Raw genomic sequence first — 21,957 nt, 5'->3', positions numbered from 1 at the left:
TATGTCCAAAGTGTTGCCTCGCGGAGCCGTCTCCTGTGCAGCGCCCACTATTGTCTAAAAGTGGCACTTTTCTGACCTCTGACCTCACTGGACGGCCCGCCACACTTTTTTTTACACCTCTCCCGCTTAGCGGAGAGTGTGGTATTGTAGAGGAGGTCTCCCTGAACGCGTGCGTATGTCCAAAGTGTTGCCTCGCGGAGCCGTCTCCTGTGCAGCGCCCACTATTGTCTGAAAGCGGCACTTTTTGCCACTTTTCTGACCTCTGACCTCACTGGACGGTCCGCCACACTTTTTTTTACACCTCTCGGGCTTATCCGAGAGTGTGGTATTGTAGAGGAGGTCTCCCTGAACGCGTGCGTATGTCCAAAGTGTTGCCTCGCGGAGCCGTCTCCTGTGCAGCGCCCACTATTGTCTAAAAGTGGCACTTTTCTGACCTCTGACCTCACTGGACGGCCCGCCACACTTTTTTTTACACCTCTCCCGCTTAGCGGAGAGTGTGGTATTGTAGAGGAGGTCTCCCTGAACGCGTGCGTATGTTCAAAGTGTTGCCTCGCTGAGCCGTCTCCTGTGCAGCGCCCACTATTGTCTAAAAGTGGCACTTTTCTGACCTCTGACCTCACTGGACGGCCCGCCACACTTTTTTTTACACCTCTCCCGCTTAGCGGAGAGTGTGGTATTGTAGAGGAGGTCTCCCTGAACGCGTGCGTATGTCCAAAGTGTTGCCTCGCGGAGCCGTCTCCTGTCCAGTGTCCAATTTGTATAGGCTATGCATTCCTTTGAACAGCATTTATCCATTTATATAAATTATTAATGTTTTAAATCCCTTTTTGTTACACAGAAACATAATATGTGTTGTATAGAAACATAATATGTCGTTTAAATGCTTAATTTATAGTTTTAATGTGCAAATTAACCGTTTTTCAATGGCTCCTTTTTGCTCTAGAGGGTACTCTTATTCTGAAGAGATCGTCCACCGGAAGTCTTATTGTTGCCACCTTATCGTTGCTGACGGAACACAGCTAAGATGGCGGCAGCCAGGACGTTAGCAAGAGTTGTCAGACTGAGGTCTTGCATAGGAAGAAACCAGCATTTAATACTTAACAGCGTGCAGAGACGGGGAATAGCTTCATGCGTCGACCGTAAGTCCCTTTAGAGAGCTGTTGCACATACGCTTTATGATTGAAGATGACACGTAGCGGTGACAGTGCACCTTCATTGGCAACTGAACTGAATGGCCACATTGGTTGTGGTTTAGGCAAGCCTTAGACCAGTAATCATTCATCACGAATGTAAAAAGAGATATATTTGAGCAACTATAATACTCATTTCATATATATAATATACCCTGCCGGCTGCTTTGCCATGATATGTTGCACTTTAACAATAGGCTGGCTAACACTGGCTTCTCATTGGTTGACAGCTGCAGTGGTGTAAAAAGTACTACATTTTTTTACTTCAGAATTTACTTATAAAAGTACAAAAGTGTTGTTCTCAAAATGTACTTAAAGTACCGAAAGTAGAAAGTACTCATTATGCAGAATGTCCCATTTCAACTTTTCAAAATAAATCTTTTGAAAATAGCAGATTTAAGCTCACTCGTGAGGCATCTACAAAGTAGCAAGTAACTCAACTTTTCAAATAATTGTAGTGGAGTTAGCCTAGTGGAGTTAAAGTACAATTTTTGAGATGTTGTGGAGTAGAAGTAAAAGTATTGAACATTGAAAATACTCCAGTAAAGAAAAAGTACCTCAAAATTGTACTCAAGTACAGTACTTGAGTAAATGTACTTAGTTACTTTCCACCACTGCATATGTATGATCATATTTAACAATAGGCTACAGTGGTTTGTCATTGGTTGGCAGTTGTCCTCCTGACCCACCACTCAGAGGCTGTGGTGTTGTTCAACACAGAACACACCCCTCCTTATGACGCCTCTGTGATGGGAGGATCTGGGATTTCTGAGTTGTTCCAAATTTTACTTCTATTAAGGCTTCTAAAAGATCATCGTTTCCCTTTCCCCCCTTAATTCACTGTCACGCATTTAAAAGTGGAGTCTGTCTGCACTCTTTGAAAACAAAGTCCATAGCTGCATGTGAATTCCAAAATGATGAGCCATCTCTCAATAAAAAATGGCACACTATGAGAGGAAAGGAGGAATGCCCAACCAGAGCCCCCTGATACAAAAGATGAACCAAGTCAAGTGAGAAAAGTGCTTAACAAAGTATTTTGTAACGGTCATGGTTTTTGTAGCTTCCCATGGACTCTCAGATGAACAGAAGGAGTTTCAGAAGATGGCCTTTGACTTTGCAGCCAATGAGATGGCTCCACACATGGCTGAGTGGGATGAAAAGGTATGCCAGTACAAGACAAGGCAACTCTCCTACCGGATCAATACCGTCAGGAGAAGGTGTGCTCTACTCAAGGGGAGTCTTGAGGAATAGTCTCTTATAGTTATATAGGGTGCAGATTCTCGAGGATGCATACAATGAAAGGATTATCCGCGCACTCTCCAGATATATTCTTAATGTATTTTTTAATAGGTTCACAGCAGCAGCAGTCTATCTAGAGGAACAGGCGCGTTTCGGCACGTCGACCTTCCTCAGCGTTTCAAACTAGAATTGCTAGTTTGAAACGCTGAGGAAGGCCGACATGTCAAAACGTGTCTATTTAATTAATTAGTTAATTCTTTCATTGTATGTCAGTACAAGATGAGTAAATATCATTATATACTTTGCAATTTTATTTTTAGCAAGGTTGTTCCAAATTGGCACCACCAGTCTACCACTGATGGCAGTATTGAGCTCTGGTTTACCATTATCTTGTTTAACATCGCCTGAAATGACAGTCCCAAATTGTCCCTCATTAATGCAAGTAACATCTCAAAGCTATACAGGAATAGAGGTAAATATTTGTAATTATTTAATTGACATTGCCATCACCCTTAATTCACTTACATTCTTTCTATTGCCTACTTCCCATGTCATTGCTAAATGTACCATGTTAGCTCATTAAAGATGTGAAATATGTCTTTTTATTTTATTTTAGGAAATATTTCCAGTGGAGACAATGCGGAAGGCAGCCCAATTGGGGTTTGGTGGGATCTATGTTCAACCGGAGGTGGGAGGATCCGGTTTATCTCGTCTGGACACATCAGTGATCTTTGAGGCCTTATCCACAGGCTGTGTCAGCACCACAGCTTATATTAGCATCCACAAGTAAGATACGGATATTTGTATATATCTGATACAATTTTATTTATTTATTGGAAGACTTTTAATGGCAGAACATTTTGTTTTTTCCCCCTTTTGACAAAGTAGGGTACATTAATTTATTATTGCACAAAAACCTAAATACCTTCTTAATCAACCGTTTATTTTCTTTGGAGGTTGGTGGTGGTTGTTGTTAGCTAAATTCTTCTCTGATGACAAATCAATGGTATGTTTTATATTTGTAGCATGTGTGCTTGGATGATAGACACATTTGGAAATCTTGAGCAAAGGGAGAGGTACTGTCCTGATCTCTGCTCAATGGAAAAGTTTGGCTCCTATTGTCTCACTGAACCAGGTTAGTCTCTATTCGCACGTAACCTTGAACTGTTTCGTACAGTGAATGAATTTAACATAGATTCATGGATCCTCTAGCTCATTATTAAGGACATAATAAACCCATATGAAATGTTGTTAAGGGGCTTACTTCTGTCTACCGTATTTAATGTTTAGGGAGTGGCAGCGATGCAGCCTCACTTCTCACTACTGCACGACTGAATGAAGACCACTACATCCTGAATGGTTCTAAGGTACTTTTCCTTGAATGGTTCCTAGGTACTATTTATAAGATGATAATGAACCAGATGCTACTAATCTCTTCATGTGCTTTCTGTTAGGCATTCATCAGTGGTGGTGGAGATACAGATGTATATATAGTGATGTGCAGAACAGGAGGGAAAGGAGCCAAGGGCATCTCTTGCCTGGTGGTAGAGAAGGGCACCCCAGGACTAAGTTTTGGAAAGAAAGAAAAGAAAGTAAGAAGACAGCACATCACTATTGTTGACTAAATACAGTTGCATTTGAGCATAAATATATAGCTATAATGCATTTATTGACTATGTACCTACTACCCAATAGATATATGCCATGGATAATGTCCACTAGATGGCAGAATTTGGTCATACTCATGGTTCAGAATAGAGGACTATATAATTTAATATTCTCTGTTCAAGGTGGGATGGAACTCCCAGCCAACCAGAGCTGTGATATTCGAGGATTGTGCTGTTCCAGTGACCAATCGGCTTGGTCAGGAAGGACAGGGTTTCAACATAGCTATGAAGGGCTTGAATGGAGGCAGGATCAATATTGGTGAGGGAGGCAGATTATAAGGAAACGCCAGCCGTTATGTAAAATGTACTGTATACATGTACATGCTTTACTATAGACATTTACTTCCATAGTTAAAAACTAGAAGAGATATTCATTTGGTATGTTTTGGAACACACTGTTCACCATATTGGTATTACATGAACACTTGGTAAAACTTGATCAAATGATCAAGTGTTTACTATGTGAATGTGTTATTTACTGTTTTGAGGGTCTTGTCCAGGCATCATGAATATGTTATAAACTGTAAAATTAAGTCTTACCCCTTCAGATATGACCCGAAGTACAGATTAAATTGAAAATACGTACCTATAAATCTTTTACTTTTACTTCAAGCTATTCAAACACTTCCTGACACGCATGTCCACAGCTTCCTGTTCTCTTGGTGCAGCGCATGCCTGTGTGCAGCTAGCACGAGATCACGTGTCGGTACGCAAACAGTTTGGAGAGACACTCTCCAACAACCAGGTAATAACTTCACATTATTAAAGCAGTCCGCGTAACTATCCAAATGCTCCTTAGTTACTTTTGGCCCAGCCAACATTTTACTCTATTTCAGAAATGTCTCATTTATGTTGATTGCACAATGGTGTTGCTGGTCAAAAATTAGTTATCTTCTTACTTTGTGTTCTCCCTATAGTTTCTACAGTTCAAGCTGGCAGAAATGGCCACCAAGCTAGTTGCGTCACGTCTCCTGGTGCGCGAGGCTGCGAGAGCACTCCAGGAGGGCAGGTCTGACGCTGTCTCCCTCTGTTCCATGGCCAAGCTCTTTGTCACAGATGAGTGCTTTGGTGTGAGTAACTGAAAAACAATTTCTACTGAGCAAAGAAAAAAAAAATGGTACATGGTTTCTCCTTGTCTATTACAACTACAATTTGTAATGCTCAATCAAGAGTTTTCAATTTGGTATCTATTCACCTAACAGATCTGCAACGAAGCTCTTCAGATGCATGGTGGCTATGGTTACCTGAAAGACTATGCCGTACAACAGTATGTCCGTGACATAAGAGTACACCAGATTCTAGAAGGTGAGCATTTTGAAAAGCTAGATAATATGACCTTGACACAGTTCACATGAAATACTACTACACATGGATTTTCATTGGCTCTAAGGGCATTGTTATAATTGTGCAATATCTTTCTCATTTTCTTTATCTTAAAGGAACAAATGAGGTGATGAGGATGATAATTGCCAGAAGTCTGCTGACAGACGTGTGATTACATTTATTCCATAGACCTTTAAATAATGGACCTCATCTTTCTATAGTGATAGTGGTGGTGGCCTATTGTGATGGCTTTGGTTTGTTAGTCTTTGGATGAATCCCAAGTCTCTTTATTTGCGTCCACATTTCCCTCACTAGCGTCCATGTGAGGAGAAGAATGTGAAGTGAGGTTTGTTTCTAATTATGGTGGCACAGCTGGATCTGCTGCCAATGTCCACCGTTACTGTATTTTCAAACCGATACAAATGGTAGCCCGCATTCCTCCTCGCTACTCTGAGCAAAAATAAGTGCGTTGGGACAACCTTAAAAATGGCAGATCAGAACAACTTCAGCTTCAGGCCAGGCAAATAGACAAGCAAATATCAAAGAAGAGACTTGAGATGCACCATTTAACTGGTTTCCTAATATCTGCCCAAAGGTGGTCTGTCAAGACACGTGTTTGCCCCCACAATTTTCGAATGCTTCTGCCTAACCCACCCCACTTCTGTTTCACCTGTTCAGTTGTGTAAATCAGGCGTCCCCAACCTTCCTTCTCGCAGCAGGTGCGCAATCACATAGCTTCGCTGTTAGTCGAGTTCAAGAATTACTTCCTAACCATGAATTTCAAACTTTAATGAAGAAGGAACAAACCAGTGAAATTATTGACGATTTGCAGTTACAAAATATAGTCGTAGCAAAGGAAAAAGACAGATAACAGAACCCCAGACTGTCTATGTAGCATTCAAAGATTGTGCAAGATATAGGCTGGCTTGAGAGACTAATCCACAGGTACAGTAATTAGGCTTTCAAATGTATTAAAACATAGTTGATGTGGTTCAGACAGAGGCGTCAGTTGGGGTCCCAGGGATGGGCAATTTCCACACCCCAGTGTTTTCAATTATTGTCAAATTCAGTGCTTATATGCATATTTGCACCACCTTTGAAAATGTTTGATCAGTGCAATAAGGGCATTGAATTGAATTTCACCTAAATCCATGCCCATCCATCTACATGTAGCATTTGACTTCTCTGCAACCTTGGCAAATGAATTTGCCTACTTTACTCTAGATTTTTTCTGAATGGCGCCTCTGGGTTCAGTACTACAGTAGATCATAAAACAGCATTTTGTAGTGTTTATAATAAAGCTGCTCATTGAGATTTGTTTTAGCAATTTTGTCAAATACAGCATATGTGTGTGTTTCGCCACACTGAAGTGTCCTTTATTTCTATCTGATTGTGGTTATTATACTTAACTGTTACAGTATGTTTCTGTTGACTTTAGTAGGCCCTATGAAAAGTCAAATGCACTTTACTGTAGATGTATTTGAGTTCTCTTTGGTAGCACTATGTGGTGTATGTACTCTGATGGCATCATGGTAACATGGTATTGCATTGCTGTTTTGAAACAAACCTCATCACACTCCAATAAAGTTATTTTCCTCTAAACTTTTAATCTCTCTTAACATGTGTCTGTGATCGCAGAAATATTCATCTTCTTTCGTACAGTGTTTAATAGTTATTAAGAAATAAGAAATGCAATTTTAATTTTGTGTTTCCATGATAGTGTATATGAAAAAACGTGAATTGAAAAGTCTTGAAGACAACTGAAGTGACTATTACCCTGAATGACTAATATAATGGAAGTCATTTGAGAACAGTGTTTATTGAAAAAGCCCCAGAACTCTAAATGGCATGAACAAAATATACTATCAAACTCAACAGAATTACACTTAACATTTCAGGTACAATGCAACTACCATAATAGGCAGTATGAATATACAGTATATGACTTCATGAGTGCAATGGGCCATATTGTACACAAGTAAATATCAGTGAATGCCAGCTGGTGTTTGAGAGGTAACCAATGTTTAGATCCTACCATATGAAACACCGAAACAGTGGTTTTGCTGTATTTTTGCCCTGTACAATTAACCTGAGAATAGTGGACATACTTAGCCTATGTAGAAGTGTCAAATCCCACCGCTCTGTACAGTATAATATAAATGGCCATGAAAATATACAATGTGTTTCTGATTATCCTGATGAATATGCAAATGTAAATTAAAAAACCTTGCTTGTTGCAAAACTAAGTCAAATGCATATCATGGCTGATTATATCCAGGGATAATGGGGAATAAATTAAATTTATGTACTCATGTGGCATATCATGTACATTACCTTACATTATGTAATCTTAACACTGCCAAAGATCATTCTGAAAACCTGTTCAAACAATTATGAACAAAATATATTTTATTATACAGTAGGCATTTCTCTAGTAAATCAGAATCCGAACAGGACTGGAGTTGGTATAATTTGTGCTGACTTGATCAAAGTTGGTGTGAGATATCTTTCCTCTTCTTTCTTTAACAAAAAAAAGTGCATTCCATTCCAAGGCATTGTGTCTCTAGTCCATTGTTTATTTAATGTAATATTTTCAAAAACTCCAAGGTGTTATTAAACATCCAACTCCTCATGGCTACACCAGTGAACCAGCTTCACTCTTAGTAGGTACAGTCACGGTAACACGTCCCATGTCTGTCAGAGACAAGGAGCTGATTGGTAGGGATATGGTGAGGGGATGTGGCACCTGAGGTTGGGCACCTTCAGTCCTGATGGGGGTGGGGGGCCTTGGCCTCCGGGGAGTGTGTCGGGGGCCACCGTTCATGCTCTTGAGCTTACGTGAGGGGGTGCTGCTGAGGTTGTACCCCGGGAGTCCTTGAAGTTGGTTGGTTTCACCAGGCTGAAGATGGTAGGCATTGATCAGAGAGCCCATGTCAGAGGCTAACACAGGGGAATATTGGTAGTGGAAGTTGGGTTGATGGGGGTCTTGGGATTGAGGACTTGCTGTGGCAATAGAAGACAGTGTGCCATTCTTGGAGATAATGTCTGAGCCTGAGTTACTTTTTGCCCAAGACACTCGTTTAGGGGCCTGAGCATCCTCCCTGTGGCAAACACAGACAGAGAAACAGGGGGAAAGTCAACAAACTTAGACATAAAAAGAAGAAATCATATATTATGTTGTCAAATCAGAACAAATCGTTCACTTTCAACACAGAGAAGGCGAAAATCTCACTTAATCTCATTGGCAATCTCCTCCTCTGTGTCCCTATTCCTCCTCAGTATGAAGATAAGGAAAAGTAGCATGGCCACCAGTCCCACAATGGACCCCAATGTAGCTGCTGCAATCATGCCTGTATTGGAGGCTAAAGGACAATGGCCAGAGGGATGTATGCTGTAAAATCCAGAGTTACTTTAACTCTGGAAGAGTACAAATTTACCCTTATGGGATTTGACTGTGCACACTCATTCTCACTACCAAGAGTCACAGTAATACTATACAAGTGATCTACTGTACATACTGTAATGACAATGAAATATATATACCCTTCTTGTTAGTATGTACGTACATGTAATAACCTCCAGGTTGATGGAGCAGCTTTCAGAGCCAGCCGTGTTGCTAGCTCGACACACAAACTTCCCTGACATGCTCCTAGTCAGGTTACTCAGCCTAAGGGTTCCTTGTCTCTCATCTGTAAAGACAATCACAATGTTGCAAACCCTTTAGGTCCATTCCAGCTGGTTATGATAATCCACAGTAACCCACAGCAAGGGTTAGGCTAGTAGATTATGTCATGATTAAGAACAACATCACACATTTTAGACACAAACTAGTGCATGTACGTACTAGTATGTAAAACACAACAACAAGCTGTACACAAACTACACGTTACAGGTTACACTGTACGGATATACACTTATAGATAAGGAAAGACTTATTGCAACATTGTTTACTCTAGCGGTCACACAAAAGTAATAAATTATTAAGTAAATACATTATTTTCAGTGCAGAGATCCTTTATGTCTGATGGAGCTGGAAAAATATCAATGTTGACACGGTATCAGATTTTAATACTTCAATACTGGAGTAATTGTTCTCACCCAGTTTGTGTTTGTTAGCAGCATTACCGAAAAACGTTTAGGAAAGGTGGTCAAGGGTCCTTATAGATTACCTGTTTACATTACATGGAGCTAGTGTGATGGTCAAAGGTCACGAGAAACTTCCAAATAAATGTTTGGCCATAACGTCATAAAAAAATGTCATCCTCCTTTTTTAGGGCATAGGTTCAAATCTTCACAAATTTTCTTTATATGTTTCTTTATCAAACATTGCAAAATTAGCCAATCTACGAGCTTACAATGCATCCCGGTGTAATGTGTTGAGATTGTAGATTGGCTATATTCGTACGACAAAGTACAAAAATAGAGCTTAAAGGGATATTTCACTTTCAAAAACATTTTGGGTAATTTTATCGTCTACTCAGGCTTTTGGGAGCACCCCGGACAGTTTTTAAGTTGCTTGATTCAGTATTTAGATATTTGATATTCATTTTAGCAGACACGCCCCCTTCCTATACAAACCCAGTGTAACTTCAAACTCCATTTTAACCAGGTTAGATTAATCGGAAACACCCGTCCTTGGTTCTGGTGACTGATATTGTCCTTCTAATATGTGAGGAGGCCGTGATTTTTTCAATTACTTTGAAATTCGTTTTGGAAAATGAAAATAAATAAATACAATAACAAATCTAAATAAAATAAATGAAAAGAGTAATTAAAAAAACACGGCCCCCTCACGTATTAGGAGGGCAGGATGAGTCACCAGAACCAAGGACGGGTGTTTTTGATGAATCTAACATGTTAAAAATGGAGTTTGAAGTTATAATGGGTTTGTATGGGGTTGTGTCTGATAAAATGAGTATCAAATATCTAAATACTGAATCAAGCAACTTAAAAACTGTCTGAGGGGCTTTTTTTAGAGTGAAATATCCCTTTAAGTGGTTAAGAACAACAATGTTTTTCTTTCTTTTTCTGAGATCTAAGCATAATAGCATATCCATTAAAGATCGATGAATGGGGATCTGAAAAATCAGTTTCTGCAACAAACCCAGGTTCTAGGGGTTTATCAACACATTCTTTTAACACAATTATTCCATGACAAAGCAGAGGATTGTGTGCATCAGTCTCAGCTGGGTATTGTCATCTGTTCTGCTTGGCACATCTGGCTTTAAAATGCCATGTTGTTGCACACACAAGCAGAAGAAGAATAAACGCACATTAAGAGCGACTTACACAAATCCTCTAAAATCCACTCTGGAACATCACAATAAAGCATTTCATCAGATGTGTGGCACAGGGTTTACAAGGACAAAGGGGTGTGCATAGAATCGCCATGCATTCTGCATGCACCATAATGGACTGAGATTGAACTACTGGAAGACAGGCAGAAATAATTTGCATTCTGTACTGATGTCACCATAACCACTTTCAACCTGGCACCCCTATTATGGGCCAGCCATTTTAGGGTAGCGAAAATAGCAGATCTACAAGCTCACAAAGGGCCATGATGTGACACGTTGTGAGCTTAGATTGTTTTTAGCTATTTGTTGTACGACTAAGTATACAGTATACAGCTCAACCCATTCAGACCGGGAACGCCTCTCTGTCATTTTAGATGTCTTAGATGTCTGATATACAAGCTCATATACCGCGCTATGCTATTTTAGAAAAATGTTGTAAATTTGTGCAAATCTTTGAATATATCTTTTTTAAAGCGAACATTTGTAAAATATTTTGTTCCAGGGACCTCCAGAAGCAAAGATTTGAGTTACAAATGTTCGCTATTAAAATATTCAAAGATTTGCACAAATGTTCAAGAAAAAAAATAGCAGATCTACAAGCTTGTATGTCTGCTATTTTTGATTGCCAAAAGAAATCTAAAATGACACATATGCGTTCCCGGTCTTAATGGGTTGAGCTGTATATACTTAGTGGATAAAGCAGTAACGTAACGTCAAGACTCATCCAGATTGTATCAGCAGAGAAGTCAAAGTTCAATATTGTAGAAATGATGCTACAATATGGAAAGAGACAATCACATTCACACATCTGTTTCTATCCTGGAAATCCTGGGGCGATCAAAGCACTGGCTGGGTCTTGTATTTGATAACATCAGTTCCATCTAAATCTGTACTGTCATTGTTGTGGTTAGGGCCATATACTGTGCTGTAGTACAACAATCACAGATTACTATAATACCACTAAATCAAATCTAGATCTAGATTTGAATTGTGTGCCAATTCCTCCCAAGTGTGTGAATGTAAAAATCATACTATAATAAGAAAGCAACCCATAAGCTGAACAATATAAAATAAAAATGAGGATGCAACGATTAACTGACAGAAAATGAATTAAAAGTTTAAGTATGATATCTCTGCTGTCCGGCAGAAACCAGCTAACTCCAAAATGTTCATTTTTCAGGAAATTAAAAAAAGGGGAGTTAGGAGGCTTTGTTCATCATTGATAAGAACAGCTGAATGGACCTCCAAGCTCACAATGAGGTTGGCGGTCAAAAGGGGGTGGAGCCTGGAGTCAGCAAAACCAGCTAACTCCGTGGAGTTAGCTGGTTTAGCAGAAAGTTTGAGGATCCAAAGGAGTTAGCTGGTTTTGTCAGAAGCGCTTTTTAATACTTTTCACTGGTTCAATATTTTTTTTTACCAACACACAGACTTAAAGGGTGTTCAATAGCCCTGATTTTTGGAAAAAAATGCAAAAGCGTCCAAATGGAGTTAGCTGGTTTCTGCCGGACAGCAACGATATTATGCACATATCACTCTCTAGTTTTTCAATCCCAGGCTCAAAAACCAGCTGTGAAATAGGGTCAGCCGTATTGTGGAAGATTATTAGAGAACCAGCTGACTCAGCTTTTGCCAAGAGTTCATAGGGTAGCTCACTGAGCAATGACAGGACTGACAGGGATCTGATATGTTAATGATGGTAATATTCATAAGCTGATGTCACCGCACGCAAGGTCAATGAACAGCCTTTATCTGAGCATTGATGCAGTAAATGTAAACCTTGCTTTAGACAACACAAAATAGCACCATACCCAACATCGGTTTTGTGATTTACATAAATATCATTTGGGCAATACTCTGTAACAACTTTAATCATCAATCTGGATTCCTGACATTGCATTTAACAACTTAAATGATCAAACTCTAGATCTAAATGTCTAAAAACTGCCTCGGGGGCCAGCCCCCTGCACCCCCCTGGTGAGTGTCTGTCCCGTAGGACTAGTGGTGCTCCCACAGGGCTAGTGTTGATTTTCACAGCCAATTTAGATTCAGTTTTAGTCATAGTCTTTTGAATCAAATTCCATTTAGTTTTAGTCATATTTTAGTCATCTGAAATGTTTTACTGTTAGTCTAGTTTTAGTTCAGAATCAGAATCAGAATCAGGTTTATTGTCACATCACATGTTTACAAGGTAAAAAAGTGGGTGAAATTCGTTTTTGTACATCACTCCCATCGCAACGTTAAATTCCGTAGAAAGAAGAGTGGGGAGAGAGAAAAAGAAGAGGGGTAGGGGGCAAGTGGGAAAGAGATCAACAAGAGAACAATAGAAGGCCAAAAACAAGTTATCTACATATTTACAAAGTACCTGAGATAAGAGACAAACTAAGGTGCCTGAGCATAGCAGCAATGTATGTATACTGTGCATGATATACTTATAGACGCTAAGGTGCTTAGAGAGAAAAAGAGCGAAATAATAAAAAATAAAACAAAAAACAAAAAAAGTTTGTGCGTTATACATGGGGATTAAGGTGCAGAGGGTCAGTGCGTGTTCACCTAAGGGTGGACTGACCCTGGTATAATCCGCAAGTAGCTCCATGAGGGAGAGCAACAAAAAGTAATCTGTACCTGGTGTAGTCTACAGGTATGTCCGAGGGGGGAGCTTTTCATCTTAATGTTTGATCTTCAAGTGTTTCTTCAGATTAGCATTTTGACTAAAGCTTTTGCCACAAAAAGTACAACTAAGCCCTTTCTCCTGTGTGTATCAACATGTGTTTCTTAAGATTAGCATTTTGACTAAAGCTTTTGTCACAAACTGTACACCTGAAGGGTTTTTCGCTGGTATGATTCCTCATAAATCCAAGTCATTTTTCCTGGTATAATAATCCAGTTGACTAAATATCATAAGATTATAGTCGACTAAATCTACAGTTGATTTAGTCGACTAAAATGTATTTTGGTGGGCCTTGATGGCGTCGTAATGGCTGATTTTACACTTGGCTGCATGCTGAAAATAGCCGATCTACAAGCTCACCACGCGCCGCAGCACGACACGTTGTGAGCTTGTACATCTGCTATTTTCAGAGCGCAACACCTGAGTGCAACCAATCATAAAATTACTTGTCTTTTAGTTCTACTGGATCTCTTCTCCACTAGTCCCTCCGTAACATTTTAGTCTAGTTTTTATTTGTTGACGAAATTGTCAATATATTTAGTCTTAGTTTTAGTCATCATAGCTTAATTTTTATTTAGTTTGTCAGTGAAAAAAGGTAGTCGACGAACATTTTTCGTCATAGTTTTAGTCGACGAAATCAACACTGCACAAGGCCTGTAAGCTCACCTTTTCATGTCAAGTTCTGCAGTAAATTATGCATACAATCGACCTTGGCGATATCAATATAGATTTGGATAGGTAAACAAGTTATTCTGATATTATTCATACCAGACAATTGATGCAGTAATAACCTGCAATTCCTCTTGCCATATATAATAATAGTGTACCTGCACCTGTCACTCCAGCTTTAATAATGGAAGGCAACAACTACCGTAAATCCATATAAAAATATTCCAGTGTTCTTGATATGTTATTGAATATACAGTATACCAAAGCTACAATATGTTACAGAGAGGCTAGATTTATTAATTATGTATACATTTCGGGACTTACATGCTAATCTCTGTTTATATTGTATTAAAAATGTAATTTCTTTTTTTTTATCCCTCGATTTTGTAACCCTTTTTTCACCCGGTGCCAATTTGCTAAGTGATCCTGGGCACTACACTCCCCCCACCAGCCTAGGGAGGCCAGGGCCGAGCTCATGCCTCCTTCAATGCATAAGATCCAACTGACCTTCTTGTCACCTGACAGGGGGGAGTTTCCCCGGTTGGACGAAGCACGTGGAAGGAACACGTTATTCCAACCAGTTCCCCTCCCCTCCATCAGGCAGTATAGTGACCAGGATTACTACATGTTTTTGTGAGGGTATTACTACCCTAGGAGACATGGGGAGAACATGCAAACTCCACACAGAGTAGGCCCTTTCGCCAACCCCACCTAGGGTATGGGCGCTGGTGACGCGGAGGAGAAGACACACCCCCAGTGTGCATTTTTTGTTTTTATATATATATATCGCTTTTATCCAAAGCGCTTTACATTGATTGTGTCATTCACCCATTCACACACACATTCATACACCGATGGCGGAGGAAACCATGCAAGGCACCAACCTGCTCATCGGGAGCAATTAGGGGTTCAGCGTCTTGCTCAAGGACACTTCGACACTAACTCTGGGGGAGCGCCCCAGCCATAGAGTTAAAAAATAATAGAGAGGGCACCCGAAATCCCCTGCCATCCACTTGCATTGATTTGCTCACCCAGCGCATGAAGCGAATTCACCCCTTCTTCCGGGTTAAAAAGTGTGATGGGCGTAGCCTATTTGGGGCCACTGTGATACGTTCTGCGTCACAGAAGTGAGGCGTTTTACGTCACAGAGGTGCGCGGCCCCGTGCTTGTGAGTCAAGCCCATTGGTCGAAACCGTTTTCGCTCGTACATTGTGCAGTGGCCCCGTCCGTTTAAGCTGCAGTACCTACAGATGGCCAGCATGTCCATTTCGCTTCAATGCAACCACTGGGTTTTGGGGGCTTGGCCCCAGCCCGGGATCGAACTTGGAACCTTGCGGTTTCCAGTTCACTCTGCCCGGCCATTCTACCCCTGAGCCACTGCCGCCCACAGCGTCCCCGGTGGGAATCGAACCCAGGACCTTCTAGCCTTCTAGGGCGACAGCGCTACCGACTGCGCCACCGTGCACCTAATGTAATTATTGCTGTGGAATGTGAATAGTTGAGGTCACTTCACTGAGCCATACAAAAGAAAGACAGCCTTATATGTCGCTCTTGAGTAAACTGCCTAAAATCTTGACAAAAAATTGTCACTGAGGCAGACTGTATACAGTCACTATAGGCTCACTGTCAGTCTAAATATAGCACACAATAACGAGACATTGGGGGAAGGCTACTGTATAGCTAAGGTTAACACAGAACACAAAGTAAAGGTTTAAAAGGAAAGTCAACCCAAATGTAACCACTATCAATCATATTTGGTTCACAAAATCTTTGCTGGACGCCTTCCCACGGTGCCAGCTCAGAAGCCGTGGCGTGGGCATAGGTCAAATTTAGGACACTCATGGATGCTTAATGGACATTTCATGGAATGGCGCCTGTGCAAGAAGAAATGGTCCATGGACGAAGAGGAGGAACATGGGAGGAACTGTAATGGTGCAGGAGCAAATGGCCACAGTACACTACTGTGCCGCGGACTTCAACATATTCGTGCTTGTTTGTCAATTTGCCAATTGTTTACATTTTACTAGTGCTAGTGGCTCTGCATGTCCTTGTGAGTCATGAGAACCTGAGTTCGAATCCAACTCCTGTCATGACTAGCATTTCTCCCCTCTCTCCCCTCTGGACAGAAAACACTCCACAGTGTTTATGTTGGATGCGCCTCTCCGGAAGTCTCGCAAGACGCAAGACGAATTACTTTGTAAATACTACGGCGGCCCATTTGGGACAAAAACATTGTGGAGGGTTTTCTGTCCATAAGAACGTTAGATTAAAAAAAACGATTAAAATATGCGATCTAACGCAAGTCCCATAGGCTCGGGTTTTTAGCTGCGGTCGACTCGGGATGGAGTTATGAATTCTTTCTACTGTAACACTCGTCCTAGGATATCATAATATCATATAAAAGAAAAACGTCGGGCAGATTTCTCCTTTAATTCAAAGAATCATTTTATTTTTTACTTATTTTGTTGTCTTAGTATTTTAGTATTATTTGCTATACAATTTGGGTTGATTTTTCCTCTCGAAAGCTTTGGAATGGGTTTTGATATGATGGATTTCAGCTGGACTCCAGGCATTCTGCATCCTAGGGGATATCACATTTTCTGGATGATGGTAAGATGGGGATGGGGTAAATGAAGTGAAAGCGCATAACTGAAATCCCTTACCCATGAACCCAAGGATAACCAAGGGCTGGGGGCAGGATCTCCGTTCTTGGGTTTTGCAGGATGAAAGATGCCAAAGAGAGAGAGAGTGAGTGAGGAGGGGATTGAGTACAGAATGATGAAGGGTGGAATAGATGAGATGTAATGTGCTTTCTGACCCAAATCCAACCCTGTGCCTCTGAGAGTGTTGATCAAGTAAGGACAGAGATAGTTAGGTTAGGCCCTAAGGTTAACAGAAACTAAATCCTACTGTATTATTCAGAAACAGCTGGTGATTTATTTTTCTCTCCGGAGCATCATCCAGTTCTGAGAAAACGGTATTAAAGTAATATAAGCATGCACTGCTTGCAACAGAAAACTTTATACATGTTTTTATTTGAAAAGTGGATTTCACGCTAAATGTTATGGCATGATAGAGCACATGAAACAGCCACTGGCAGACACATAGCCTTTGTTTAGCCCTTTAAGAACTTTTATCGGACCTAAGGACACATTTCAAACAAGCTGTTTAAGTCGTGGGTTAAAGCCGTCAGGACCTGAGGAATCTGCAGGAGGAAATACTAACGTTTCTACAACATACGGTTATATTTTTCTTATTTGTGGTGCCTCCCCATGGAGTGAAATTGTGTAAGTGAGCTGTAATTTCTCTGCTCACTCTTCTTTGAACACTTGGGGCAAGTCCGCTGAAGGCACTGAAACCACTCCCATTTGCGTAGTGACAAATAAACTCTAGAATAATAATACCTGAAGCAGATGAAGCATTGCAGATGAAGCATTGCTTCCTGCACCATGTTACAATGTACAGGAGCTTGTAAACAAACACGTTTAGTACACTCAGAACCCACGGGGCTATTGTATTGTAATCACCAGCATGTGGCCGTGCGCCTAATTGTTTGTCCGACAGATTTAATCCGATGTCGATCAAACATGTCGGATGAGTTGGGTGAAGGGTCAGGACCTCGGTCAAAGTTCACAGTCACATCGCAAGATCAAAGTTAGCCATGTGACTATTCTGAAGCATGTGGCGCTGGTCTAGCGTCTGAGTGATTTTCTAAACAGTTAAGTCCTCAGTCTTAATGTAGGATCAAAAGGAGGTCATGCACATCCACATACCATTTAAAGGCAGGTGCTGAACTAAAAAGAACACGGATGAAAGGCACACTGTAGGGTCTTAATGTATCCATTTAAGTTAGTGAGTTAAATGAACACTGAGGATTTGACTGTGTAGTTGGTATAATCATGCCATATTGTGTGCATGTAATGGCACACAGACACAAAGTGTTTGTTATTGAAGAGGAACACTATAGGCTAATCGCAGTGTACATTTACTCACTCTGCATTGGAGAAAAGAAGACCTCAGATACAGGAGCTATCTTGGTCCATCTGTACTGAGGGACAGGCTTCCCATGGCTAGACTTACAGCTCAGTGTCACGTTTCCCTTCAGCACTGGGTCCCCTGTCATTGTACACACCGGAGGAGAGGGGGGGACTGGGTGGTAGAACAAAGAGAAATAGAGAGAGAGAGACACACACACACACACACACACACACACACACACACAGAGAGAGAGTGGTAGACAGACGGGCTGAGTGAGGCTGATGAACTGTTATAAAGAAGAGACAACTCTACAAACCGATGCAACAATTCTATATCGTAATCTTAAAAGGTATTTCAGTACCCGTAACGTAAAGGAGAACTGGTAAACCATCCCCCTTCCGGAAATCTCATTTGCATATGATTTCAGGAATTGGTCTGGCCTGCAGACCTGTATGGGCGATTTGGGCGGGAGTAATACCGTTGACTGACAACCCCTTCAGCCAATCAGCAGTTTGTTCCCCTTCAGCCAATCAGCAGTTTGTTACAGCACCACCAGAGCAACGTGACGCAAGCATACTTTTCGAGGGCCATGCCGAAAATAGGTAGCTTTATTCGGATACATGCGTGTCACTGCGCGCCCCTGCCGGTTCTCTGAATGTTTATTTTTAAATAGGCTCTGTCATGATTAATTGACCACATATATGAAGTTAAACAACTAGATTATATCCGAACGATATCTTAAAAGTAAATTCCGTGCCGCAAAAAAAGCAGTTTGAGAACGACGACAGAATTTCAATGGCGGCTGCACTCGGCTCCATTTGGGTTCACTCGGGTTCCACCTGATAAGCCAACCTCTATTGTCAATTACAGAACAATGAGCGAGGACGCTGATAGGAGAGTTCATGTTATGAACTCCGGAGAAACGCCCAGAAAGGCCTGCAGGCCAGACCAATTCCTGAAATCAAATGCAAATGAGCTTTCCGGGAGGGGGATGGTTTACCAGGCTATACCAGGACCACAACTATGTATACAAGTTCCATGCCCATTTAAGAAAACACTGAGTATTCAAAAACTGTATATTTAAAGGAATAGTTCACCCAAAGAATGACTTATTTTCTATTAATCGCACACCCCATAAAGCATTGAATTCATGGATTTCCTTTTGTTTTTTGTCGCATTCCTAAGCCAATAATTTGATGACTGGGTGTATTTCCGGTAGGAAACACAAATAATCTACTTTGTGTCTCCTACCGGATACATTAGCCGGTAGGAGATGGGAATCAAATTATTGGCTTAGGAATGTGACAAAAACAAAAGAATATCCATGAATTCAAGGCTTCATGGGGTGTGCAATTGATAGAAAATAAGTCATTTTTTGGTTGAACTACTCCTTTAATTACTCATACACATCTACTTTAATAGGTCTGGGTCAGATAAAAGGAATATGTAAAATCTTCCTGGATTTCCAAAACCAAGGCAGAGATATACAATGCCTTGTAGCAGCTTTCAAAGTTTCCAAAAGGAAAAACAATGAAAACTCTCGAAATACCACTCACAGCGGAATACATCAGGGATTTATAAAGCTTACAGTCATAGGCGGCGGGTGAGCCCGACATTTGGGAAGGCTGATACGGGACACATGCACGCGCGCGCAGCGCGCGTGCATGTGTCCCCCTCCCGCGCGCCCGGGTTTACCGCAGATAAAGTTACTTTTTGGTTACTTTATTTCGGTTTTAGGGTTAGGGTTAGGGTTAGATATTGACCAATTTATACAGAGCCCCAGGATGAAAATTGAATAATGCTGCGCACATTTATTATATATAATTTGCTCAATTTCAAAAAAATTCCAGGATAACATTTGGGAAGGCTTAGCTTACCCTAGCCTTCATTACCCGCCGCCTATGCTTACAGTAGGTATTTCAACACAGTAAAATCTGCAGTGATAATTTAACTGACAGTGTAAAACATTACCCATTTTAATACTCTCAGAGTTAAAACACTGAGGATTGGTGACAGTGACTAGATCACTACCTTTAACATTAAGGAGAACGTTTCCTTTGAAGCTAGTGAGGCCAGAATCTCCAAAGTAGAGGACATCGCAGGTGTAGCGCCCTGAGTCGGATTCTTGGGTGTTGTTGATGTAGATGGACAGGTTGGCAGAAGGCATGTCCTTGCTGAAGTTAACCCTATGGGTGAATTCATTCGGTATGATCGGTCCACCTATCTCACCTGAGCTGAAAGATATTATCTGCACAGAGCCAAAGAAAACAAACATTGTACTGAAGACAGCAAGAGGATTTATACAGTTAGAATTCTTTTTAATAATGAGCAAACTCCTAAATTGAATACTCTCTCTCTCTCTGAATAGTATTTCAGGCTATAGGCACACGTATATGCTATAAGCATATTGAGCCTCCTGCAGATTAACCATATAACAGAACATCAACATCCTTCATAAAGATAATCCCAGTATGTACAGATGGTGGAGGTTGAATTTTAGGCTGATTTTATGGTTGAGATAAGCTTGCAGGCAACAGACAGTTTAACTATTGAGATTATTATAATCACAGCAAATGCCAAAACACTATTATACGGACTCACACACACGCACACACAGTCACTAGCAGCTTTAGGATATGTCATACCGGATATGCACCAGAGCTAGAATGCCATTAGCATCACTCTTTGACTCATTACTAGCATCCTTCCGTTTTGTATTAGATATTAGCAGTGGTGTTGGTCATAATCTTTCTGTACAGATCAGTCTCCGGACATGAGAGTTGGACTGCAACTGTTTTCTTAGCAATTACTCAATCGATTATCGATTAATTGAATAACATTTATTTCCATTTTGTATACATCAACAAATCGATTAACCACTTAAGCATACATATTTACCTCATCAGTGTAAAAAAAAAAAAAGGAAAAATAGCAGATCTACTATTCGATTAAATGAACAGGAGGAGCGAGCGAGATCCCAAACCGACCCCGCTACCGACGCCGTCAGTGCCATCGCGACGCTGCCGGGGTCGGTTTGGGATCTCGCTGTCTCTCGTTTTTATTGATTGATCTCTCTTCCCCCTTGCCCCCCGTTCTTCTTCTTCCCTTCTTTATTATGGAAATAACAAAAACGAGGGAGCTTGCACAAAAACAAATTTCACTCAATGTTTTACACCTGTAAACCTGTGATGTGACAATAAAGTTGATTATTTATTCTGATTCTGACAGACAGTAACACTGAAATGGATCGCAACCACAACTATAATATTGCCTTCAGCTGCATTCAAGATGAGGTAACTTTAAAAATAATCAAGCTAGTAGGATCATAGGAGAAATGCATGTTCTTTGCTGGTCCACTCACCTGCAAGTTGCGTGCTTCATCATCGAAGTTCCACATGACAGAGTTTTTGGCAATGTCTGTTCTAGGGCTATACCAGGCCTGCAACACAACGCTTTGGCCTTTGACCACCTCCATCTCTCTTTTGGGGATCTCCAACTTCTCGGTGTCACCTGGAAAAGCAACACGACACATCATGCTATGCTTGAACAAGTAAATTAAACAACAAAGCGTGAGATGACATTGGTAGTTTACATCATAGTTGCTTTGGAAACAGTTCTGTCAAGGTCAATAAGAATAGGAGTGAAATTATCGGTAAGCAAAATATTGACAGAATATCAGTGATTTTTCTTTTCTTTTTTCTCCCCCTTTTTCTTCTAAATATGGATACTGTGACCTTGTGAACAATACAAGGCAAGCATATTTTATATCCAAAGGCAATTTAAAGGGCTTTACATAAGGAATAAAAAAGCATTTAAAGGCAAAGAAATGCATTGAAAAAGTTGAAGTTGCAGAAGAAATAAAATGTGAAATGATCACCAAACCAGAGAAAGCACACTTCTCAAGTTCTCATGCACACTATGTATTG

General features: G+C 40.7%; 2 protein-coding genes across 2 annotated transcripts; one reads left to right on the top strand and one right to left on the bottom strand.

Annotated features, from left to right (window-relative positions):
- The first annotated feature begins 1,009 nt into the window (after positions 1-1,009).
- On the top strand, positions 1,010-7,009 carry acad8 (acyl-CoA dehydrogenase family, member 8). Its single transcript, XM_084064270.1, has 11 exons — positions 1,010-1,139; positions 2,251-2,351; positions 3,046-3,215; positions 3,455-3,564; positions 3,720-3,796; positions 3,884-4,021; positions 4,220-4,355; positions 4,744-4,841; positions 5,014-5,166; positions 5,299-5,401; positions 5,536-7,009. Exons 1-11 carry the CDS (start codon positions 1,025-1,027, stop codon positions 5,589-5,591), a joined length of 1,257 nt encoding a protein of 418 aa, XP_083920396.1. The 5' UTR covers positions 1,010-1,024; the 3' UTR covers positions 5,592-7,009.
- Positions 7,010-8,038: 1,029 nt separating this feature from the next.
- esamb (endothelial cell adhesion molecule b) lies at positions 8,039-21,563 on the bottom strand (the record flags this gene model as incomplete). The annotated part of the gene is made up of 7 exons (XM_084064677.1): positions 8,039-8,520; positions 8,652-8,781; positions 8,986-9,108; positions 16,717-16,761; positions 18,047-18,202; positions 20,063-20,279; positions 21,393-21,563. 7 exons carry the CDS (start codon positions 21,561-21,563, stop codon positions 8,055-8,057), a joined length of 1,308 nt encoding a protein of 435 aa, XP_083920803.1. The 3' UTR covers positions 8,039-8,054.
- Between the last annotated feature and the right edge of the window lie 394 nt (positions 21,564-21,957).

Source organism: Gymnoscopelus microlampas (assembly GCF_963454915.1).
Source record: "Gymnoscopelus microlampas genome assembly, chromosome: 8".
NCBI lineage: Eukaryota > Metazoa > Chordata > Actinopteri > Myctophiformes > Myctophidae > Gymnoscopelus > Gymnoscopelus microlampas.
Note: the sequence above shows the minus strand (reverse complement) of the source record. Positions and strands in the feature narration are given on the sequence as shown.